We start from the raw sequence: 25,700 nt of genomic DNA, 5'->3' as shown, positions 1-25,700 counted from the left end.
TCTGGCTTAATGTGTTTTGGGGGCTGTTGATGGGATTATCTAAGGGTGCCATCATTCTATATTTTCTCTGTTCTCACATAAACCCCATAAAAAGACCTGAACTATACTTGGACTCAAAAGTTGAAGTTGAATGAATCTGATTCTCGAAGGAACAATAACCAAATAATAATCCTTTGAATTTAAGGCTACCACAATTCGGGTACATAAAATTCATCCCGACAGCAAAGTCATATGATTTTTATTTTTACGATCTACTGTCAAAGTAAACGAAATGGTAAAACATACACAACAACATGTAAATCTGTTCAGTAGATTTTAATTGCTTTAATTGCTTTTCCTTTAACCTGCAACTTAATTAAACTCCTGAACACCTGCAGTAAAAACATGCTGACCACAGCTTTGTCATGATTTATGTTACAACTACAGATTACCGTTTCAACTTTTCACACAAGTCCTTCATTTCAAAATAAGAGCACCCTGTTGGATTAGCTGGATTAGCTGGAGGCTGAAGTTGACAGCCTTTAAGTTGTAAGCCTGGTACTCCAGCCAAGGATATTACTGTCTCTTCATAAACCATCATGTGATTGAAAATCCTCTGAAACTGTTTCTGTGTCTTTTTCATTACATGTTTAATGCTGAATGAACAGCAGATGTTGTCAGTGACTTAATATAATAAAGACTGAAACTTAGATGCCTGAACACCCAAAACACTAATGCATTTTCACACTGTGGTTGGTCCACACATCCAAAATGAGTGTGTGTGTGTGTGTGTGTGTGTGTGTTTATAAATCCATGCCGGATCCACATTAGTCTCTGTAGTGTCATATTCTGTGGTGAAGCTAGCCACGATTTATAAAGGCTGCCCTGACACTCCCACCACTCCCTCTGCCAACCAGAGGGAGGACTGTCACTACCAAGTCAGAACTTCATTCTCTTCACTTTCTCTCCTCTCAAAGTGGGGTTCATCATTGGCTTCTTGCAGCTGAAAGAGAAAGGTAAGGCCCTGTCATCATCTTTATGGCATGTGTTGTCATGTGGAGGGTAAACCTGCCTAATCTGAGGACTCAGTGTCTGATGTGTCAGGTGTCAGGCTGAGATCATATTTTGTGATGTATATGTTATACTAATTAATAGCAAGTTGGTTTTAGTTGAATGGAGACAGCATTAAAAAAGCATTCATTAGTTTCATTAGTTATTTTTTAGAGACTGGAAGTGATTTGTTCGTGTTGGTTGTTGTTTGTTAGTCTGGTGGTCGTAGTTTCACTTGCTACTTAATCTGCAGCTATATGTTTGGTATCAATGCATGCATCATGTATCATGTGTTTTTTTAGCAGTCTTTTCTAAACTTGATGTTGCCATGGCATGGGTTTGGTTTGGCCACAAGTGACCAACCATCAGGACAATGAGAAGACAAGCTAAATATACAGTATAACTGCATACATCAACCTCTGTGATTATGGGTCAGCGAGGTCCTCTGCTTTAGTGCAAGGCACCAGTCTCTCTCTCTCTCTGTCTCTCTGTGTCTCTTGGCATTTCAAAGTTATGCTGTTAGCTGAGTATGTAGCCTGAAATAACAGTTTCTTCCATTCTAATTACTGTATGTGCAACTACAAAATGGATTGGAAACGATGGAGAAGGTGTGTGGGATGGTTTTCAACATGGGCAAACGATGAGGCATGTAGTCATGTAGAAACAGATCATTTCATCGCTGAATATCAGAGAAGTATAGACTTGAGACCCAGACGCTAATTATCTGTTGTCAACAGGCTTTACATGACAACTAAAATACTTTGGTTACTGTAGTTATTTTTGCTTTAACTTATTCATTCCATTCATTACATAACTTAAAGCAAGTGAAAGAAAGAAGAAATAGCACAATCTTCTTGATACAAAGTTCAGTTCATTAGCAAAAACCTTTCTTGTTGGCTGATGTTTGATAATATGAGTAAATTTGAGATAGATATTGCTATGCAACTGACATTATTGAGTTAGTTCTGACTTCATAACTTTACTTAAGATGGATCCCTTACAACAGTAAACAGGCTTCAACGTACAAAAACACTGGTCTTTTAAAGAAGGTATCTAATTAAAATTAATTAAAGCACTAAACCACGCTGACAAACCAATTTCCTGACCCTGAATCTCAGAATTTATTGCAATGACCAAATAATGTTCTCGGCCATCAGTCAGAAATGTAGCAGATATGAACATGTTAGGGATAAATGACAGCAGTGGAATTTCGCTCCAGAGTCATCTTTGTTTCTTAAACCAAGTAAAGGCGCTGAGCAATCCCAGCATCTGTGCACAAGGAATGTTCTGTGATGCTGAAGCCAGTGGAGGCGGTTGATGTGGTTGCTACACTGCACTTCCAGTTTGCCAAATGCAGAGTGAGGTTTGTAGGAATTCAGGTTCAGTAGCCACCTATCCACACTCGGTATCTGTAATGACTAATGTGCTTTAAAATGAAAGAGTGAGGCGGAGAGGAAAGGACGTATAGATGGATCTGAGGAGGGGAAAAAAAATGAAGTGTCCATGCAGTTTTTTGAGGATCCTTGTAAAGACACTTTTAGAAATAGTGAAACACATGCACCATTCTCCAGTGACATGCTGTCTGTGTTGTGCACTGCAGCCTCACAGTCATTACTTTCAACTCATGATCCTTCCTGTGTTGAACATTCCCCCCAGTTTTCTCCTGTGTTTTTTCTTCTAATGAGACTGATAAATCTGTCCCAAATAAGCACCTGTTTTCACTGATTTTGACCATTTAAAAACAAAACTGTACTTATTACAAAGCTCTTCACCTGCATCTGCTGTTGCATCCTGATAATGCTGAACAGGATTAGCTGCTTTTCAGAGAACATGTGTCAGTATACAGTATCTTATAGAAAGCTGCAATGTTTGGAGCTGTTGTAAAGCTGAACACTGGAGACAGATAGTTGTCTAGAAAAAGTTTTCTTATCTGGTCTCCTCCGTGAATCAAGTCAAGTCAAGCAGGTCAAGCAGGTTATATTATCGTTTCATCCATGTACATAGTATACAGTGAGACGAAATAACGTTTCTCCGGGAACAATTGGTGAGATACACAACTGTTAAAACACAGTAGAGACAAGACAGATACAGTATAGTGCACACACACTATTTCGAAGCACATACACACACACACATTGCGCACACACACACACAATCATCGCACATTTCTTGCACACACATGCCCACTGTCATACACACACACACTCTTGGACACACATACATTTTTACATAATGTGCAGAAAAAACAACAGTGACATGAAGCAAAAAATGCTAGACAGGGCATGGCTATTAACAGAGCACTGAACTAGAACTGCTATTAAATAAAGAGCTTCCTTAGAGCTGTGCTTGTTCTCTTCTATTGCAACAAGTCCTCCAATCCAAACAATTAAACACATAATTGCCTTTTAAAAAAAACAGCCCATTTTATTTATCTGATCTGGCATCCCTGTTAGCAGGACAACACCAGGAATGTTTCCAAAACTGTTAAGATTCACAATCATGCGAATGTTTCCTGATCTGTCACCACTATGGTTAATGTTCTGTGAGGTTTATACACAAAAACTACTTGTTTAGGGTTAGGGAAAGAACCCGGTCATGGTAAAATAAGAAACCAAAACTGTCTGTTGGTAAGAAACAGGAGATGAACAACAGTCTCCCTCGTCAAAGTCACACTTTGTTGAGCCAGCCCCCCGCCACGTCCTCCTCTTGATGGGGTTTTGTTCACACTAGATTACACTTGGTTCTTGTCCATTAAATGGAAATGTAGGTCATATTTAGGAATTTAAACAATGACTGACACAGAAGGGATAAACCATCTTTCCCACAAGTTAAAATGAATGGCAGTTTTTTTGGATTGTGATTTTTTTTTTCTTTTGTGTTGGGGAGTCGGGGGTGGATGACAGGATGTAATCTGGACATTTGGAATCTAGAATTGAATTTATTATTGAATTTCTATTTTACAGCAGCTGACTTTGATGATGATTTTCAGTGACATACTGCCTGTATGAGATTCTAACAGACCATTTTTTTTCACAGCAGACATTTTGACTTGTCATAGCAGGAAAAGCACAGGTGTGAGACTACTTCTAATAACAATGTTCCATTTAGGCCATTAAACCATGCCAGTCAGACAACAGGAAGGCAGTTTCATACTGCATCTAGAATACAGAGAGGAAGACAATAAATTAACCTTGAAGCCATTAAAAATGTCAGTAGTTACACCTATGTTTGAAAAAAGTGTCTGCTGAGAGAAAGGGTTACTGTGACAAAAAAAAAGTTAATTGCTTTGAGCTATTTAATTCTCAGTGTCCACTGTTACCTAGTTTTAGGTTTTAAAAAAACTATAAGTATTTTATTAATTATAAGTATTTGCTTTGCTATGTTATATTTGTTCTCTCTGTTAAAACAGCACATCATCTCTTATCATCTGATTAACGATAACACTTCTTAACTTCTTCTTAGACGATATCCTGCGTACAGTAGCTGCCAGAGCACATTGATTCTACCTTAAACTGCACTGTGACAGCTTACAGCTTTCTCAATGTTCCCTGAAGTTAGTTAAAGTAGCCTATTTGCAGATTAAATAGCATTTCTCTATTAGCATTAGCGCTCACTTAGTCGAAGGCAATTTGCCAATATTGGACAAGAAGAGGTTTAAAAGCACTTTTATTCAGTTAGAAAATTAAACGACTTGTTACATTAAAGACCCTGCACACACATCCCTTTTTTTCCTGTTCTTGCTGATTAAACTTCTGCTCAGGTTGAAGTTGGGCAGAGAGAGGATGGAATTATGTGAAGCCAACAAACTTATCTTATTATAAATAATAATAATGACAAAAGTGTCCAACAAAACTCATAGGAGGGTCAGAAATATATCTGTGAACCACACACAGTCTTCACACACCCACACAGTCCTCAGAAGATGTCTAATCAGATATCATAAGTGAAAAAAAAAACTGTATGGGTGAAGCCAGGGCCTATAACAGGAAAAAGAGAGAGAAGAAGGTAAAACAAAGAGGAGGCCACAATTCAAGACCACAACAGCAAAGAAAATACACATTAACTTCTGTTTCAGACAAACTAGAAGGTAACAGCACAAGACATTGACAAATGAGTTTGTAGTAAGCTGGTTTTGGATAAATTTAAAGGGCAAGCTAAATGCCACTCAATTCAAAGACATTGTCAATAATCACACCCCACTGCCTCAAGCTGTTAGCTACTGCAGAGGGTCCCCAGGTCCCTTCTGGATCTCTATTGCAGTAATTGATCTTGTGTGTGTCTTGGTGGAATTGGCCTTATTCATTAACCAGAATAAACTCACCAGGGATAAATAAAGTTTCGCTGTTAAAGCGACTGTTTGCCCAGTTTAAAGCAGCTGTTATTAAAAGGGACCCTGTAGAAATGTCACTTTCACCTCATGGAAACCAGTTCCATGGGCACATATGTGTCCATGTTATTGAACACACGTGGATCTCGTATACTCAGTCCACATTTAGCCCTTGTGGGGTCCTTAGAATTTACCCATTTTAAGTGCATGGCCCACTTGTTACCCATGTTGCCCACATTTAATCCATATGGGGTGCACATGTGCATGTTGACTGGGCATTGAGACAGTGTGATGTCTTTATTCAGTAACTTAATTAGTTAGCATCGCCGATTAATTCCTTATATGAGGGCTGTAATGGAAAAATAACTATTAGCGAAGTCCATTCTGTAATACTGGTTAATATACTTTCTAAAAGCAGGAAAATGTACTGAACGGATTTTACTTTGATTTTCAGTCATTTTTAACTTACTCTTTGCACATTGCAATGTTTGTTGTGAACTGTTAACCAATTATTTTGAGTTGAAAAAAAAACCCCATTAAAGTCACAGGTGGAAGTACATTGTTAAAATATGATTCCACAGCGACAAGCCTAAAGCAGAAAAATAATGAGGATTACGGGAGCTGGGAGGAGTTTTTGTAAAAGAAAGGTTGTGGTGGCTGTACTCTCTTCAGCTCACTGATCCTCCCCTGTCTTTAAAGCCTGTGCCAGCACACTGTAGCCCTCTCTGCCATGTTTATATTTCTGTTTTCCCATCCCAGCATAGTGCTCACGTTGTTATTTTCTCCAGCCCAGCTTTGTGGTCGGTGGAACCGTGTTTGCTCTGCAAAATGAACACAGGGAGAGCTCCACAGAAAACACACTACTAGACCATATGCTGCATGGCACAACATGAAAACTCGCAAAAGCATTTTACAGGGAAGAGGAGGACAAAAGAAGAACAGTGGAGAGGAAAAGAGAGAGATGTGGTGATTTCACAAGGCAGTCAAATCTCATTCTCAAGCCGTATATCATATATGCGCCCACTCAACATTACAATACAGTCTATTCATTTGACTTTTATGAACTGAGGTCCCTCTAATTCGTACATGCACAATTGTACTGTATGCATTATGAAGTGTGTATATGTTTAAAATACAGAATACAAAGTCTGAAGACCTCTGACAAGTCTTTTTTAAACAAGCTTTAGCACAAGTATTTAATTGTTTGGAAGTGATATGGCTTAATATACACACTAAAGTAGACACATCTCTATTGCAACAAAACCTAACTTAAAGATGCACTTGACACCAGAGGAAAATTGTGTTTTGGGCTGACACATGGTTTGTTGTAGTTTCGACCTTGTTGCACTTATGTTGAAGTGCCCTGTCTAAACTACACACCAACATAACTGTAAGAGGCAAATGCAGAAGAAGAGAGCACAGTTTAGATCATCAGGTGTAACACGCTTAAAACATTAACTGGTGAAAGTCAGTGGAACTATAATGCTCAGCTTGGTGTAAAGTTGCTCTTTAAATGTATATTAAACTTTCCAGAAGCGACAGAGCAGCAGAAGAAAGAAACTTAACTAAAAACTCGGGAACTATAGGAGCTAAAAAGTCTAAAGTCCCTCTTAGAGTCCCTCATTTAAGTTTGAGACTTTATTTTCACACCCAAAGAACCAACAACACAGTTAGGGTGAGAGTCATTGTGCTGTTCTTTGTATTCACTGTTGCAACACTCTCATGTGTGAGTTTGTAAATCAGACATACAGAGGTGGATAGGAGACTGACAAAAACAGAGGGCTTGTCTTCAGTGTAGCAACACTTGGCTGAGTGATTTATAGGTATTCATTTCAGCTTTAGTACATAACTACATAGAATCAAAGCACTGAATGTTTCTCTTCTTCACTCCATAGCTCTCACAATGGTTGCCTCTCACTTGCTGGCTCACGTTCTCTCTCGTTCTGGCACTTTCTCTCTTTTATTATGTCGCTGTTTTTAGACTCGTCAGGAAGTCAAACTACAGTCAGCTGTTTTTTTTTTTTTTTTAAACATCAGTAAACATTACAAGAGATATTCACCCCAGTCAAAAATATTGATTCTGATAACAAACACTGCTTTCTTGTTTTGTAGCATCTGTGTGGTTTGTGTTTGATAAATCTGTATTGTTCTACACTGCAAATTCCACCCCAGTAATTCTTGGGTCATTGGAGTCAATGACCCCACAGTAGGGACATTTTTAGGAACTATGCCTGAGGAAATAAGAAGAATTTAGAATTGAGACCCGTGTTCCCTACCTTGAAAAGCAAAAAGGTATAGAAGCAAAAGTTCATCCTGTGTGGTGTAGATGTACTTTATACATTTCAGAGCAATCTGCTGATTGCATTGTGACATTTCTTCTGTACAAGTGCATATTATAATGATAGCGGTGCTAGTGTAAAGGTCACCAAACACACTGAGACAGATCCTTTGCTTGCAAAGAATTTCCAGAGCAAGTTTCAGTTATGACATGACAAAGTGTTAGCTATGAGTTAATTTTAGCCTGATGGTGATTGGAGAAAAGGTCAGGTGGTCATCAGAACAGGGGCCATTCTCTGGGGAGGGTAAATATACATACATAATTCCACAATTTGCAGCAATCTGGCCCATAGATGCCAAATTACAGTCCAAATTATAGGTATTGGGACAGTTACACAATTTTTGTTCTTCAGGTGTTTTGCTCTTGGAAAGAAAAAAAATGGACACTACATTAAAGTTCCAAGTTTGAACTTTAAATTGGGAAATTAAAGCCATTTTAGCACATGGTGCCAAAATGACAAGGGTTCAAAAGTAATTGGACACTGGGCTGCTAAATGTTTCTTCTTTCTTGCAGCTGTGTGTCACACGTGGCTCACAGTTGATTTAGAGCTGGAAGTTGCCTGTGGGATTGAGGTGAAAGTGGGTGACCATGCAAATTAAGAAGATAATAATGAGGCTCAAAAAAAAGCAAAAATCTATCAGAGGGATGTCAGAGGTAGTTGATATGCCAAAATTAACAGCTGGGTGCTTTCTAAAAATGTGCAGATGTGCACAGGAAAACTAAAAAATGGCAAATGACATGGTGGTTTGGAGAATGGCTAGAAAATCATTTGCATGGTGATGAAGAAAAAAAAGGCTTTATGTCTGCACAAGTCAAGAATGCTCTCTGGGATGTAGCTGTACATGTTTCCTTGTCAGCGATCAAGAGAAGACTTTGTGACCATAACCTCAGAAGACTCACCACAAGATGCTAAATCCCTGGAAAATCTCGAAAACAGAAAGGCCAGGCTGCAGTTCACAAAAATATACAGCAAGGAGCCAGCAGAATTCTGGAAAAAAGCTCACCACCACCTCACCCGTCAAACATGGTGGTTCTGTTGGCACACTCTCATTTATTGATGATTTCACTGCGGATGGAAGCCACAGGATGAATTCAGAGGTATACAGGAGCCTTCTGTGCTCAGATTCAGCCAAAGCAAAACTCACTGAATGATATTTCATTCTTCAGCAGGACAATAATTCAAGTTTTCAGGGTCAAGAGATGAATTAACATCTCCCGGCCGTGTCGGTCACCTGATCTTAATCATACTGGACTGCGTTCCATTTACTGAAGACCAGGCTAAAGGCAAAGAGTCCCCACAACAAGCAAGATCCAAGGAGGTTGCAGCGAAGGCCTGGGAGAACATCATCAGGGAAGGTATAAACCGTTTGGTTTCTATGAGTCGAAGACTTCAGGCAGTCACGGATTGCAAAGGAATTTTCCACTAAATATTAAATATTATGATTTGATTTGATGTCATGCTTATCTGTCCAATTACTTTTGAACCCCTAAACTTTGGGCACTAAGTGTTAATAGGGCTAAATTTCCCCCTTGATGTCAAACTATTCATATTAAAGCTGAGTATCAATTAGTTTATTTCCGAATGTGCTGAAGCACTGAGCCTGAACAACAAAAAGTGTGTGATTATTCAAATGTCTCGACCGTATCTTTGCCTGGACTGAAGAGCTTTTCAACTCTGATTTAGCCAGGTTGGAGTGGACAGAGCTGGACAGCTCTCCAACAGAGCCATGTTGCTTTGGTCGGTATGGAGTGCAATATTGCTACTGACGCCGCTGGAGGCTGCAGAGGAGGACGATGACGTCCGGGCAGGTGGGGATGACACAGTTAAAACCCAACAAACTGAAACTTGTGAAAACACAAACAAGTGGTCATGTATTATGTACATTATTATGTAGGCCCTATGCCTGAGTTGATTACGGATGAAATATTTACATAAATTAGATTACAGCATCATTTGAATACTTACTTCAGAGTCTCAGTATCAGTTTCAAAATTTTAAGACACTTCTCCTTGTTCATTGTGTGTGTATGTGTATCCATGTGTATATAGGCTGCAGCACAGCTGTAAATGACCTGGTGTATATAGTCGATGGCTCGTGGAGTGTTGGGTTCTCTGACTTTGACACGGCCAAGCAGTGGCTTATCAACATCACCAGCCAGTTTGACATCAGCTCCCATTATACACAGGTACTGTAAAATGTATTGTACTTTATGTAAGTATATGCAAGTACTATTCCTGTGCACAAGTTTTTTTGCATCTTCAAATCTTCCCATGATGTGGGCCTGTACTTTCCATTTCATATCAGATTTAGTTGCATTTTCCCTTTAAACCTGAAGAGCATTTTACCTTTACTGAGGCAGATTCTGCAAGTTTTTATTAAACTCTACTGTTTCTGACTTTACTAGGATTATGACTAGTCTCTTGATTATCATCTAAAATTTTCCTCCAGTTAAATCAAAGACATTTGCTCCAGTATATCATTTTATTGTTGCATTTTGTCCTGTTGTTGTCGCTGTAGGTGGCTGTGATCCAGTACAGTGACACACCTCGTCTGGAGATTCATCTGGGGAGACACCAGAGCGGAACAGAGCTCATCCAGGCCATAAGGGGCATCACCTATCTAGGAGGAAACACACAGGTAGGTATATATGAGAATATATAACACCACTTTGTGTTCTTACCATACTGTATGCTCCCAATCAATAAATAAATATTTTTTGATGCTGATTTAAACAGATCCACTGATTGGAGAATGTTGGATTGTACTGATTTTGCACAGCAGTTCTGAAACCTGTTGTATGAGGGCTTGTGACCTTGTTGCTACTCTTGTGACTCCTACTGGTTGACTGGGGCACCTGCATGCCTGCAAGGATGGTGGAAGAATAAAACAGGCTTTACTATAAAATGGCCAATAAAAATCTTCACTACTTCCAGTACTCCTTCCAAAAACAAGAAACTAATAAAGTGGAACAGGCTGCGGCTGGTTATGGAGAGGCAGACTACACTTAGGCATGGTCCCCGAGTGCCAGCATTTACTCACCACAGGTGCATCTGCAGCAATATGACCACACAGCAACACCACCAAGCACAAAAAGGTCAATAAACATGCAGGCATGCTAAATTTGCTTTATAACACATGCTCTTTGAAAAATATTATAATTTATCCCTCTTTCTGAATTATACATTCTGCATTTTGGTCAAAAACTTGTCTGCTGAATCCTGTTGTTATCTGCTGCTGTAGCGCTCAATTTTCCAGAGGAGATTTAAAAAAAAACTTTTTATGTGTTTATATAATTTAATTTGTGCCCTGTGATGCAGTGGTCAGTGGCTGAGAATTGGTGAACAGACCAGTTCACACATGTGATCCCTCACAGCATCATGGTGTTTTTTTTTTTACTGTTTTCTGACTGTTTTGCAGACTGGAAGGGCCATCAAGTTTGCTGTGGACCACGTTTTCCCCTCATCCCAGCGGGCCAGCCAAGTTAAGAACCGCATTGCTGTGGTGGTCACTGATGGCAAATCTCAGGATGATGTGGTAAATGTCACATCCCAGTGTAAATGAAAGCTCTTCCCTGCAATGATGTGTATTGCGCTTTGTGATACTGATACCTTCAGTCAATCTACCTGTTTGCCCCAAATGAAAAGCCACTTTCTTAGTCATCGTAGGCTCATTTTCACCACAGACAGCCTGTGCTTCTTTAGGTGGATGCCAGTATGGAGGCACGAGCTCAGGGCATTACAGTGTTTGCGGTTGGAGTTGGCAGTGAGATCACCACCTCGGAGCTGGTGTCCATCGCCAATAAACCGTCATCTACCTATGTCCTGTATGCTGAAGATTACACCACCATTGACCGTATCCGAGACTCTATGGAGCAGAAGCTGTGTGAAGGTAAGAATACTGAGATTTATCTGCATGTGTTGGTAGCTTTCCTCAGTTCTCCTGGAGGGAAGCTGATCTCCAACAGTTCTAAGGCAACAGTTGGAGCTTAGTTGGCAGAAACACATCTCCCAGTGTAAGTGCATGTTGCACCGCTTGAACACAATATTAGACTTAACAGTTGAGCCAGAAATTAAATTATTCTTTTGAATGTTTAATTAGACTGGCGACCAGTCTAGGGTTCCCCACAACAAGCCTCGCCCATAGTCAGCTGGGATAGGCTCCAGCTCCTAGCAACCCTGACTAATCAAGCGGTATAGAAGATGAATGAATGAATGAATGTTTAATTAGTGCTCATCTGTCTGAATAAATTACCCTTTTCTTTCCAGAGTCTGTATGTCCTACACGAATCCCGGTTGCATCTCGTGATGAGAAAGGCTTTGAGCTGATGGTGGGCATGAACATTCAGATGAAGGCCAAGAAGATACCTGGCTCTCTGGTTTCTGAGACAGCATATGCCCTGACTGCCTCCACAGACATTACTGAGAATACCAGGTAGCATACTGTCAGAAGAGTGTCATGAGGCTTTTAAAAATCTGTCACCTTTCATATTTTTTTGCTTTTTGTGCATTTTATTTTATCAATTGTTGTTCATATTTTCTTACTTAATTCTTATGCTAGGGAGATTTTCCCAGAAGGCCTCCCTCCATCCTATGTGTTTGTAGCCACCCTGCGTCTAAAGGAGTCTTCTAGCAAGCTGACCTTTGACCTTTGGAGGGTGCTGTCAAAGGATAAGGAGATCCAGGCTGCAGTGACACTAAGCGGGAAAGAAAAAACTGTCACCTTCACCACCACTAGTATGACACACAAGGAGCAAAGAGTCACCTTTAAAGCTGGCTTTCAGGTTTGTGTTAGGATTTAGTTTCAACTCAACTAAACTAAACTATAACAACAACATAAGTTAATGTTAAACAAAAGTATTACCCTGATTCATATACTTTTAAGACCATGCAGGCTGTGCATAGATGTGTGTATGGCACAGTGATAACAACTTCATTAATTCATTAATTCATTTTGGAGAAAGAAAAAACAAAAGTCTATTCATATCAAGCTGAGACCAGGCACGACTCATTTATTAATTGGTGTTGTCATGTTTCCATTGGATGTGTAAGTAAAGCTAAGTGTACTAATATATTAGCTAACATGTTACAGTATCATGCCTCTGCTTGTCAGTAACTTTATAACAAGCACAGGTACATTAAAAATCCTTTTGTCCTGCCCTCTAGTGGTCAAAAATGACTAAATGCAGCTTTGAAGTCAAAGCGAGATGGACATCAGGTTAGAACAGCTTTAGCATCAGTGGTGTGGTGTGAAACATGAATAAATTAATCCTCTAACACATTCTCTGGAAATGTCAATAACAAAAAAAAGCAACAGTTTCCAATACAGTATTTAGCATATGATAAGAGATACATGAACAGTTTACACAGGGACGCTGGATTAGAACTTCGAAAAAGCAATTTTCATTCCACGGTGTCTTTTAAAAAACTTAATAAAGGCAGCTACTCAAACTTGCACTGTTAATGAGATCCCTAGAAATGGAAGGCACCTCATACTTAATTTGTTAGGTAAATTAATATGAAGAAAACTTAAATTAAATACAAAGAGTGCATTGTGCTGTGCTACCATTTATTATTTCCCTGCAGTGCCACTGAAAGAATGTAAGTGTGTCTCTACCAATCTTGGGTTTCCCTTCATGTTGGTTACTGTGAGTGAACCTGACTGCAGAGAACCACGCTAGCAGTTGTTCAAACATCATCCCCTGTTCAGTTCGATACACAGTCAAACCGGTGAAGATGTAAAGTGATGGAAGCCAGGAGGAGGCTCAAAGAAAATGTTTCCTGCTCTAAACCACTGAATTTCCCCTGTGGAAACTAGTTGGTGGATGTGTATCTCTTGGAGAGCAGGCCTCTGTTTCCATGGCAGCACGAGGTAATAATACATCCTGTTGGACATGTCAGGTTGTTTTTTTTCCGAACGGCGCCCACCACCCTCCATCCTAACACACACCTAGACCGTAGTGAAGAGAAAGTTGTAATTATGTTCAATTTGTGTTTGCACGTTTGATTTGATTTGGTTTGATGTGGCACAAGGTAGAAGCCTGTGATTTGTCGTTTGGTAATGATGGCTGTGGAGCAGTCCCCAATGAAACAATAACTGCTCTGTTCCTCTCTCACTCTGAGTGGTTTGAGCCTTTACAAAAAAAAAACTGTGATGGAAAAAGGAAGGAGTTTTTGGTCATAATAACTCACTGTTCATAACTATTTGTGGAGCATTTAGGGAACATACATTTTTGGCCTCAGTGACAAAATTAGATTTGATGAAACATATGGATACATAACACTGCCAACAGTAATGGAAGGCTGAGTGAAAGAAGATTTGACAAGTTAATAAATGTTTTCACATCCAACTTTGCTCACGAATGGAAGCTTGAACACAGATGTGTTTGTCTCATAAATGAACAAACTCTCAGTTACTGTATCTTTACACATTTGACACAACCACATTTGTGCCTTTTTCTCAGACTCTGTATGATGGAAAATGGCATCAGCTCAAACTTCTAGTGAGGCCACGCCAGATCACCGGTTTCCTTGACGATCAACTCATCCGGGAAGTCGTGCTGGAACCGGTGGAGCCCATTTACATCAATGGTGAGACACAGGTGGCTAAGAGGAGAGGAACCGACATCACTGTGCCCGTGAGTACAAATCATCCCCCTAAATGCCCTGCATTTGTTTAGACACCAAGTGCAGGTGATTACCTGCTTGAAATAATGGATGATTTGAGAGAGGACATTTAAATGGGTTATAATAGTAGCCACAAGCTGTGATTGTCAAGCTTAAAGCACTAAAAGCTAGTCGAAAAAGCTGAAGCAAAACTCAAAATGTTATTGGCATAAGTTGTTGACATTTGGTTCAGTACATTCAAACACTAAATGTGTGAATGTAACATATTTGAAGAGTGGGACTATGCTGTTGCTAAAGACAGCGCACGATACTCTGAATACAGAATGAAGTGACCATTTCCAGTGACAGCCCATTCATATCCAAACAATTTACTTGTAGACAAATTTAATATGCTGAGCTGATGTGAAAGGACAGTGGTGTCACCTGGAGATGACTTTTATACTGCTAATTTGCAAAACATACAAAGAACATAGTACAATAAATATGAACGTAAACATAATGTCACCTGAATTACATTTTTATCAACAAAATGGGAACCATTTTTATGAACATCTGCCTTTCCATATTCCTTTGATACAGGTGGAGATTCAGAAGCTGCGTCTGTACTGCGATCCTCATCAGAGTGAGAGAGAAACAGCTTGTGAGATCTACTCCGTGGTAAGATCGCCACTTTCACCAAATCGGACACTTAAAATTTTGGATGTATGAAGCTACATTGATAATAACCATTATTTTGCCTTGTCTTTCTTATTGTGTACAGGATGATGAACGGGTGAGTGGAATTTCTAACCTGTTTCTCACACATTTTTAATCTGACTTTGCTTAAAAGTATCTAGTCACGGAAAGGTAAAGGTGAAGGTAACGGAATCACACCTATCACTGACCATGTTTATAACTCATGCTAAGACGTTGTCTTCTGAAGGGACTGAATTTTGACCGCAAACTACAAACAAACCCTTAATATAAAAATGAAGCTTTTAAATGCCTAAACCTTACTGTGGCTGCTATCACCTGAATATAAAACAATATGTTTTCTAATGCTTGCTGTTTGCTCAGTGTCCTCTGAATCGAACAGCCACAGTGGAGGAGGAGGACTGCAATTGCGTAGTCGGACCACCAGGGCAGCGTGGCCCACCAGGACGAATGGTACCAGACACATACAGTTTCCTAGTCCCAGCTTTATATATATATATATATATATATATATATATATATATATATATATATATATATATATATATATATATATATATATATATATATATATATACACTGTATACACATTTTTGTTTGTTGTTTGCTTCTGCGTTTTAGTCCACAGAGGTTGTTACACAAATTATTATTTATACACTATACACACAATTTATCAGAGTGGTGCTTTATGGGAAGGGAGGGAAGTGAGGAGAGACCACAACATCCTCAACATGAAAACTGAAAACTGGAAAACTACTATTTTGTGGGATTTTACGTGAAATTGGTGCAGTTTACCAAAAATTTATGTTTCTTCTGTTCTCTACTAATGACCTCTAACGACTTCTAGTTGCAGTGACTCGCTTTTAATGAGTCACAGTAAGCAGCATTTGTTTACCCAAGGAGGGTTTTGGAATCTCCAAGTGTTCTTCTTGGAGAGCTGCCAGAAAATACAGAACTTGTAAAAAAAAAAAAATGGGTAGATTTTTAATGCTCTTTCATCTTTTTCAGAAGGCCACACTGACCAAAGCCACTGATGAATATTTAAAATAAAAAAAAAAAAAATACTGACACAAGAGTAGTTTTGCCTTATATGGATTCCAAACCTCTGTTGCTCTTATTCAGCATGTTATATAGCTTATGGGCCATGTATTTATTGAAGTCTTTGTGTTAAAAAAACAAACAGAAAAAAAAACTATCCAGCAGTTCAATCTATGAATGTCAAAATAATATGTTTCCATGAATTCTGCAGGGTTTCCGAGGGGAGAAAGGAAGGGAAGGCCCACCAGGACCTGATGGTAAGCCTGTAAGTGCTGATCAGTTCCTTCTACTGAACCTTTTTCAGCTCTTCGTACTGTTGCCAACAGTATGAAGGATACATGCTGTTTGCACATGATGGAATCAGTGTAAGTAAGTTGTCTCTGTCCCCAGGGCAAAGATGGGAATCCTGGGCAACCCGGCCCTCCCGGATTACCAGGGATCAAGGTAAAAAAAATAAAAATAAAAAAATCTGTGCATTACTGACACGGCTTTACTGCATTACAGCTACACTAAAGAGAAGAATAACTTATAAAATTAATTTACCTTTACCTTAATTGCTACATCTCATCTTCCTAGTGGCCTGTGTGAGAAGACCCCCTCACCTCTGGTCTGCAGAACCAGGATCAGGGTTTTTGATTCCCAGGCAAAGACATCAAGTCATTTATTCAGTTTTGCTATTTTTACTTGAGAAACAATCAAACATAAGTTGCTTTGTCTCTTCATGTCTTGACTATTGAAATGCACTGCTTAAGCCAAATTTCTGTAGCATCATTGCATTTAGGTCAAAATTCTGCTGCACTACTGAGACTTCACAGGGTTCCTATATTACCCAAGTGATGGCTTCTATCACACTGGGTGCCTGGTAAATTTAGCTCCATTAGATCAATATCTTTTAAGTGGTTTTAAGGCTTTACTCAACTTGGCTCCACAATATATCAGTATGTTTCTCATCCTCTCGTCCACCGGGCCTCTCAGGCCATTAGAGCAAGGTTTCTTGGTTGTGCTCCTCTTAAATATTGATTGTTTTCATCAAACATTTCTGTCCTTGTAGCAGGGTAGACATTCTGGGCATGATCATACTCACTGAGTGGTTTGTTTAGTATTGGAATATCGTAAACTATAGAGCCATCTCAGCTCAGCCGTTTGGATGGTACTGCTTCAAAATTTCCATTATCATGATTTACAAACCACATAATGGATTTTTAATGTGGTAACATTGCTTGTTCAGTTTGGTGAATGCACTTCTGACTCATGATTATGAGCTCTTAACTACTGTCTTCTCCTGGCTGTGCAGGGTGAAAGTGGCCCTTCAGGACTGAGTGGGGATCCTGGTCTACAAGGAAGCAAGGTAAGTCCTTGAAGCAGCAGTTGTATCTGTACTGTGGCTTTTCTAATCTGCTGCCAGTACTGACAGTTACCTTATTCTACTGATGCTGCTCAGGGAGACATGGGGGAACCAGGCTTACCAGGAGAACCAGGACCCCCTGGACCTAAGGTGAGACGACTTTTGTTCATCTCACTATAAAGACGTCTACCAGGCAAAGATCTAACAACTTCAAACTAAAGTTGTTATGTGTTGTTATTTGTTGGGGGTCCCCATTGTAGTCTAATAGTTAAGGTGCCACATTAGGGACCTCCCACCCTCCAACACTCCTGCCCTCATGGTACAATGCAGCTTCAAGCAACATAGTGAGCAGCTCAATCAGTGCTACTGGTCCATTCATAATAAAGTGAGCTTCACTGTTTTGTTTTTTTTTTTAATGGGATTGGTCTCCAATTGCTGGCCACCTGTCTTACATTTGCTATTGTCCGACATTATTATCAAGCTCTGTTTATTAATTAGATTATGTGCCTAAAACTTACACAACTTAAATGAATTGTAAATAATGTGACTAAATACTTAAATCAACTGACATCATTCAGGGCTTGAATGAATCATTGAATACTTAATTGAATACTCAACTATTCTGTTGAGTACACATATGAACCACAGTTACAACCAAAGTGTTATTTTTTTTTTTTTTTGTTTTTAAAAAAAATTTCCATCAGTGTTGCAGCTGTGAGAGGGTGTGATGTAAACTTCAGGTCTTCAGATCTGCAGCTGCTTCTTTTACTGTAGTTTCCCATTGCACTCAAGCCCAGATTTGGCTTAAATGTTCAAAAAAAGTGGTTATTAAAGATCTATACAGAGCATGTAAAGTGTATCCTGTATTGTTTATATGGTATAGTACATAATTAGCTCTTGTGTACTTTTAAAATGGAAGCTGAAAATTAGTTGAAGTCTCTTAATCCAACATAAAGTCTAACTACATCCTGGAGCTCCTCTTGCACAGCCATATGACCTGACTCTTTGCCAGTCAGGTATCGTTATTTGTTCTGATGGTTTTTTGATGATGAATTGAGGATATTATTCACCTGTAATTCTCTCTGGATAAGAAAATAATGCCAAAAATCATCAATTTTAATTGATTGAATCAAGTATTTACATGTATTTGGATGGCGAGAATCAGCCGTGCCTGGCTACCACACTGACCTGTCCTCCCCACCACGACTACTAGATATGGCAGAGTAATTTTACCACCAACATTCAAAGATCTCATAGTAGTAATCTGGATCCAATGATAAAGAAATTTTCATTCTATTTTAATTAAGTACATGTTGTTTTTTTTTATACAGGGTCTACCTGGTGATAGAGGTGAACCGGGACCTCCGGGAGAGGCTGGATCAGTGGTAAGATCTTGTTCTGTTTAACAGTCACTTGTCTACAATATCTATTAAGCTTGGCTAACTGACATTTATAGGGTGTAAAAGCTTGAAATCTGAGCTACTAGTTTATAAAAATTAACCAGCATGCTGGACAACCTAACCACACGAAGCCAGATGTACAGTAAATAATTCTACTATGAATAGAAGTAAAGAGAACAGAACCCTTATTCTAGTGGTTTGGCATTCTAATGCTCAGAGCGTGTGTGTTAGCCGCAGTCTTAGCAGTGCAGTGTTTGTGGTAAGACAGATAAATACTGTAATAGTGTTGGATTTGGCCCACAGAGTGTGTTTGTTGTCCAATGCAGGGGGAGCCAGGACTACCGGGCACCGGTGGACTAGTTGGTCCACCAGGACCAAAGGTCAGTGTGGACATGCAAACATTACACTCCTTGACTGTTGAACATCTCATGCCAAAACCACAGGCATTAATACACTGCTATAACAGCCTCCACTCTTCTGGAAAAGCTTTCCTGGCTGCAGGGATTTGGTCCCATTCAGCCACAAGAGCATTAGTGAGCTCCATCCTTGGTGTATTTGACAGGGCCTGATTTGCAGTCAGTGTTCAAGTATCCTCACTAAAATAACAATTTAAAATTCAAAGCAGGTATGATTACTTACTTCTTACCATTTAATCAAAGAAAGTTTTATCTGCTAGAAATTCATTTTCATTCTATGAAAAACAGTATAACCAATGGCTGTTTAGAATTATAGCCAATCACTGTTCTAAACTCTTTTCATAAAAAAATATGAACAATAAATGCAAAGCAAACATGATTTGCAGTAAATGGACTGCAACATGCAAAAACCTCAGTGTGGGTCTTTGCCATATGAGATATTTGCAAGAATCTGAACATGTGCATGCAGAATAATGAAATAATTAAAAGCCAGAAAATTAAGTTCTTGTCTTAAAACAGCAAAATTTCATTGCCTGACTGTGCTGCATAATGTAGCCACACTGTTGGGATTTAAAGCTCTGAGGGCGTCAAACACAAACTGTGGAACATTGAGTCTCATAACAAGATATATAAACAAGCAGAATCTTTTCCTGTGTTAGGCATAGAAGTATCAGGAAGACCAACATACAGCCTCGCATGCATCAGTGTTACACAATGTCACACAGTAAATCTGAAAACACTTTCTGCTTCTGTCAGTTAATGAAATTAACACCTCTGCTGGATTGTCGGCCGTGTGCGTACAGTGGGACGTTCCCGCTGTGGTAACTTGAAAAGAACAAGTGGCTAAATGAAAGAGCACATGCTCACATCTGCAAGCAGGCGAGCACGCCCACCAGCTACAAGTTTGTGATGCTATTTTGAGCCTTCTCTGAACTCCTTTGAGTGCTCTACCAGTTTGACTCGCAGCCACACTGCTCAGTAATTTAGGACTCTTCCTGTTATCATAATAAACTACTTTCCCCAAGAATCTGGAAGTGTTCTACACCAAGTGGAGGGTGGTGGTGCACAGTGAGCTGAAACAGCACACAGTTGGCGTCCATGTGTGGACATGCACGGGGAGGGGGGCAGGAAGGTGCAGAGGATGTGTGGTAAATGTGTTTAGGAAAGACAGTAAGCAGCAAACTGTCGGGTTACTTTTGAAACTTTTGAAAGACACAAACACCAACCAACTGCCAACCAACTCTGAACCAGACTGTTTCCTGATTTTAACTAGTTCAACCAGTCCTTTTAAGAATTGTTTTCATTATTTTGCATTTGTTCGTTTGGGAAATGAGAAAACTGGATGAGAAGGTTGATGCCAGTCTCTTTAATTTACATTAAATATAAGGCTAATGTCAGTAGCCAGTTAGTTTAGCTGAACACAAAGGCTGGAAAAGGGGGGAAACAATGTCCAGTGGTAACACAATCCACCTGCCAGCAACTCTAAAGCTCACTGATTAACATGTTGGGAGTGGTACCTCTCCTGCTGGAGAGTTAGATGAGATGCCAGTAAAAACTGGCACCCAATAGCCTGCAGAATGTTTAGACTGTATGTGAATGCAGAATATATAAACTAAAACTGCAAACTGAAAGCCTCTGGCTAAAGGAAAGATCTTTGTCATAAATCAAAGCTGATCAAAGCTGGTATCAAGGATAAGATGGGACATGAGCTCAACCCTCCAGTGTTAAAGTGCTTTGTACGCCCATCCTCTGCCCTAACCTCCCCACCCTGACCTCCCTGTGCTGTATGAAAATCACACTACTTCCTGCACTAGTGTGGTATGTTACCACTGGAATTACATAAATCGCTGTTGGAAATCAGTTGTGTATAAACACTGAAGACAGGGTTGTTAGATAGTAATTTAAGGATTAAGAAGGTTGTTGGCTTTATGGAGGTTACTAATTGCCGCGGATGCTATCATTTACCTCGGCTTTTCTCCTGCTTTCCCGACATCAACTGCTAATGAAACCAGTTGTTGGTGGAAAGTAACATCAGTACAATTTACAGACCTAGTTCTTACCCCACTATAGTATCTGACAGTATCTTAATAATATCAGTAAAAAAGCAGTACATCATGTAGATGTACTGCTGGATGGAAATGCACTCCATCTCATTCAGCTGCAACATTAAAATGCAACTTACATGGTACTGCACCAACGATAGTAGTATGGATAGCAACCGAATGATGGGCCTTTAATTGTAAAGGAGTATTTTTCATATTGTGTTCAGGTGTGCAGTGTTGTGCACTTTGATAAAAGAAACACTTTGAGGGTATTTTGTAAGATTAATTTGGCATATTACGTCTTAACAGTAATGGTAGCAGCACGTTTCAAAACACAAACGTCTGTTAAGACTGGCAGGTACTTACCAGATTGTTAACTTATCACAGATTCCTGGAACAAGCTGGTGTTGACCAGACCTGATTTGCTTCACAGATGCCGCAAGACCAACAAACAACCTGACTTTCCTCCTGCAACAATGTCAGGGAACATTGAGCGTCTTAATGATTAACAGAAAACAGTCTGACGTTATCAGAACACAGCAATGTGTGCTCTTAGGACTAATGCTTATTGAGTGTATTGTAGGGGTTGAAAGGGCACAGTGCTTTTGGTGAATACTGGGTTTATATGTCCACGTGCATTATTATTTGATTATGTGACACTTCCAAGCATGTTGGATGTGACATTTAAACCCCTGAGATATTTTTTTCTCAATCTGATATCTCCCTCTCTATCTCACGCTTTTCATGTTCTGGAAATCATATGGTATCAGATGCAATATGTTTGCCATGAATCTAACTTGCTTTGACCCGATTCATAACTGGCCAGTTATGAAAAGCTGCAGCAAACACATGAAGTATTTTGGCCTCACTTATTTTGAAGTATTTTGGGTACATATGATAGTTTTTTCTCCAGTATTTACTGACATTTACCTTGGTCCAAAGATAAATAGACCACGGGCGAGCTGAAAGCATCGCAGGTCTAACAAGGTTTCAGTTCAGCTCTAGCACAAGAAGTCAATAGAGTGAAGCCATTACATCTTTCTCAAGCCACAGTGAGGCGAGTCTGGAGCACTTAAGGCTGATTTCGCTGACAATTAGCCGTGTTAAAGACTTCCTCAGCTGTCTTTGTGAATGTGTGTGTGTTTTTTTTGTTCTGGTGTCTGGTGGTGATCAGACTCTGGGCTCTACAAGGACTTCTTTGACCAATCTCAGTGTTGACTGTGCGAGTAGTTTTTATATACAACAGACACCGGCTGCAAAAGCATGGGGTGTACTGAGAATGTTATTAATAACATTAGTAATTTCATGATGATTTCATGATCACGATGTGGTTGACTGGGCTTGGTTGGCGTGAAACAGATGTGACTCACTTTTCCCATATTATTTCACTACATTAAGGAGAAAGTGCTGTTTCAAAGCGGCCCCTCCACAGCCAGGAATATAATTATAGTCTTTATCAATTTTGTTGAAGGAATTTAAATGGATTTAAATTTGGAGTTTTGAAATACTGGAATCAGCCAAATGAAAATCAAGTATTTGTTATTTCATAAGGGCAATACTGGAAACATAACCTCAGTCTCCAAAATTGACTACTGGGCTCAGTGTGTCAAAGCAGCAGTGATTGTGCTATAGGAAAGTTTAGTTTGTTTGTTTGATTGGCTTAAAAAGCTGTTATTAGTAGCCTAAGGTATAAATACTGTACATAAAGCTTATCTGTACATGGATGTTGGCCCTTGGTATTGGTCCTTGGTATTGGTACATTTTTAATATTACAGATGCTGTGAAAATGGTCAGAGTAGGGCCTGTAAATACACCTGAAATTACAATTACAATTCCCACACAGCCTCCAAAGAGAGAACACCCAGTGATAGTAAAGTTGTGAAAAAAAACAAAAACAAAAAAACAACGGATGTGATCTGTGCAGAACCAAATTAGCTCCCAGTGTGGTCACCGCCTGAGGAAACATCTCCCATCGACTGTAAAGAATTTCTGTCTACCCATCCATGACAGCTCCATTGAATGTTAATGAGGCCTAAACTTAGATGTACTGTATAAGGCTTCAGGCTGGCAGTGTGGTCTTTAATCACACACACACAATCCCAAGCACACATACACAGAAAGCTGCTGTCTTTCAGCAACATATATAAACTTGTAAGCGCTTTTGGATTTGATGTTTCACACTCAAGTGAAGGAAGTTAAAATTATCAGCTTTATGGTTGACATAGGTCTCTTATTATCAGGCATTGAGTTTTCTACACCCAAAATTATGGATTTTCAGATGCAGCTGTGTGAGGTTTTCATGTCACAGAGAGATAAAGATATATCACAAACACTTTCCCTGTAATTAGTAATAGTGGAATTGTTACCTGTAAGAACACAGAGAATGGGAAGACCATCAAAATTCTCTCTCATAGGTTCTTTTAAAAAACCAGGACAAACTAAAAGGATGAACAGCATTGACAGAAATGTGTTTTCACATGTAAGGAGACGACCGGCTGCTTTAGATTACTGTATGTTTCTTAAATGAGCAAATACATGACAATAGTTTTTGTATACAAACTTTAAAGAGGCCACTGTGGGTTTAAGTTGGGTTTATTTTTAACCCTTGTGCTTGTAATTTAGTTTAGCAAGTTCAGAGACCTCTTAACTACATGTGTAAGTTACAGCTTCTCTATCCTTCAGGCTGTTAGACCTTCAAAATGTCAGCTGTTCACCACAAGTACAGATGTACAGAGGCCGCCCCAGGGGTCACGTGCTTGAAGGAGAAAATACTGAAGTGGTAAACTGAATGTTTAAACTGAACAGAACAGATAAGAAAAGTGTAAGGATAAAAAAAAACAAACCAAAAAAAATATTTATCTGGAAGAAACTTAGTCAATGAACGAATTAAAATAGATTAGCTGATAATTTCTCAATTGCATTTCAAATAGAAATATTGTAAAAGTTTTGGGAGCTCTTATGCTTGCAAAATAAGTTGCTCACATAAAAATCAAGGGCCTTTAAATTAGGTTGTGAGTTTGTTGCACCCAGTACATTAGAATCTGGATGTTGTGGTTGAATTTTTTTGCACAAAATCTGGTGATTTTCTCAACCTGCAGATTCTCTGGACAATGTCACGATATGTATGTATTTTTGTTATTATTGTCACATGGAAGACAATCCAGTCAGGCTGCAGAAAATTCAAGATAATTCATTGTATTCAAAAATAGGCTAGTTTCAGTATTTTGGCCTCTCTTATTTGAAGTATTTGGGGTACACACTATAGTCTTTCTCAAATATCTGTTTGTTGAATAAATATGAAAAATCACATACTGACCCCCACCCTGAAACACACACACACACACAGGACATACTATTTATAATGGTAGAGTGCACAGACATGCTTTCTGGAGTAAAGTGACATCATTTGAGGTTAGAATTAATCAGCCAACCCCGTACTTGCTGACGGTCCTCTTTTTTTTTTCCATCTATTTTTGTCGTGGAGGGTGGACAGGCGGGCCTGTGGCAGTTGGCAGGTTTTCTAAAGATTCTATAGAGGAGGAAAGGGGCATGGTATAACGTGGAGTAAAAAAAAAAAAAAATGTGGTTTACAAAGTCTGTTGACATATGCTTGAATTTCAAGTTTAGTCAGAGACACTTATGTCAAGAAATTAACCATTTATGGTTCAATAGTTTTCCACAGATTTGGTGGAAAACTGAGCATTTTTTCAACCAATGTTAAAGAGAAAACGTGTTAAGAATATGACTGCTCTGCATCTTTCAGCACTACAGAAGCACATAGAGAGAGAGAGAGAGATGCTGCTCATTTCAGTCAGAACAGTTCTAAACTTTATTGTGGACAGAGGGAGAAAAGGACCATTTTACCAGTCCACTGTCCTGTGTGGATTAGGTACACCTTCATACTCCAAAGTGTCATGGTTCATACATTAGCTGGCCTATTTTATTTTCAGTTTTTCAAAGGTGAGAAGGAAAACCAAGCTGCTTGCACGTGCCTCAAAAAGAGAACTGACTGTGACTCTCAAAGCTGCAAGCATATTGGCCAGTGTCAGCACATCTGATATGTCGTGATCAGCTAATGAGCACATCAAACCTCCACACGAGTATCGAAACATCAAACATCGTATGAACACTACAGCCAACTAAAGCAGGGCACAGTTTTTTTTTTTTTAATCTGATCTTTGAGTCAAAGTGAGTAGAGTTTATGATACTGCACCACCACACTTCAATGGTGATGGCGAGAAATAGCAAGTCTGCCGGTATCTTTGTTAAAGCGAATTAGTTATGAATCACCCACATGCACGAATCATAGATCATAATAATTATAGCTTCATTTTCCGCATGATTCATGATGATGAAGATATATAAAAACAAATTTCATTAATCTTGTTTTCAGGGGAGCTTATGTCTGATTAAGAGGAGCCATGCTCCGCTCCCCGCGGCTCCCCTGT

General features: G+C 39.3%; 1 protein-coding gene across 3 annotated transcripts in view; it reads left to right on the top strand.

Moving 5' to 3' along the window:
• Positions 1 to 967: 967 nt before the first annotated feature.
• The window catches only part of si:dkey-225n22.4 (collagen alpha-1(XXI) chain), a 60,416-nt gene continuing 35,683 nt past the window's right edge, over positions 968 to 25,700 (top strand). Inside the window, exons 1-18 of one of the 3 annotated variants that reach the window (XM_041066067.1) lie at positions 968 to 995; positions 9,379 to 9,503; positions 9,744 to 9,880; positions 10,213 to 10,332; positions 11,113 to 11,229; positions 11,397 to 11,583; positions 11,961 to 12,126; positions 12,253 to 12,475; positions 14,156 to 14,329; positions 14,898 to 14,975; positions 15,079 to 15,090; positions 15,375 to 15,464; positions 16,261 to 16,314; positions 16,440 to 16,493; positions 17,344 to 17,397; positions 17,491 to 17,544; positions 18,726 to 18,779; positions 19,121 to 19,174. In XM_041066067.1, the coding sequence (XP_040922001.1) occupies positions 9,422 to 9,503; positions 9,744 to 9,880; positions 10,213 to 10,332; positions 11,113 to 11,229; positions 11,397 to 11,583; positions 11,961 to 12,126; positions 12,253 to 12,475; positions 14,156 to 14,329; positions 14,898 to 14,975; positions 15,079 to 15,090; positions 15,375 to 15,464; positions 16,261 to 16,314; positions 16,440 to 16,493; positions 17,344 to 17,397; positions 17,491 to 17,544; positions 18,726 to 18,779; positions 19,121 to 19,174 (1,710 nt within the window). In that variant the 5' untranslated portion in view covers positions 968 to 995; positions 9,379 to 9,421. Of the gene's footprint in view, positions 996 to 8,909; positions 9,051 to 9,378; positions 9,504 to 9,743; positions 9,881 to 10,212; positions 10,333 to 11,112; positions 11,230 to 11,396; positions 11,584 to 11,960; positions 12,127 to 12,252; positions 12,476 to 14,155; positions 14,330 to 14,897; positions 14,976 to 15,078; positions 15,091 to 15,374; positions 15,465 to 16,260; positions 16,315 to 16,439; positions 16,494 to 17,343; positions 17,398 to 17,490; positions 17,545 to 18,725; positions 18,780 to 19,120; positions 19,175 to 25,700 lie in introns of those variants that run through there. The other 2 variants (XM_041066066.1, XM_041066065.1) reach the window with 2 other exon arrangements.

This window comes from Toxotes jaculatrix, chromosome 20 (assembly GCF_017976425.1).
Source record: "Toxotes jaculatrix isolate fToxJac2 chromosome 20, fToxJac2.pri, whole genome shotgun sequence".
Classification (NCBI taxonomy): domain Eukaryota; kingdom Metazoa; phylum Chordata; class Actinopteri; family Toxotidae; genus Toxotes; species Toxotes jaculatrix.
This window is presented reverse-complemented; position numbering and strand designations above follow the sequence as displayed.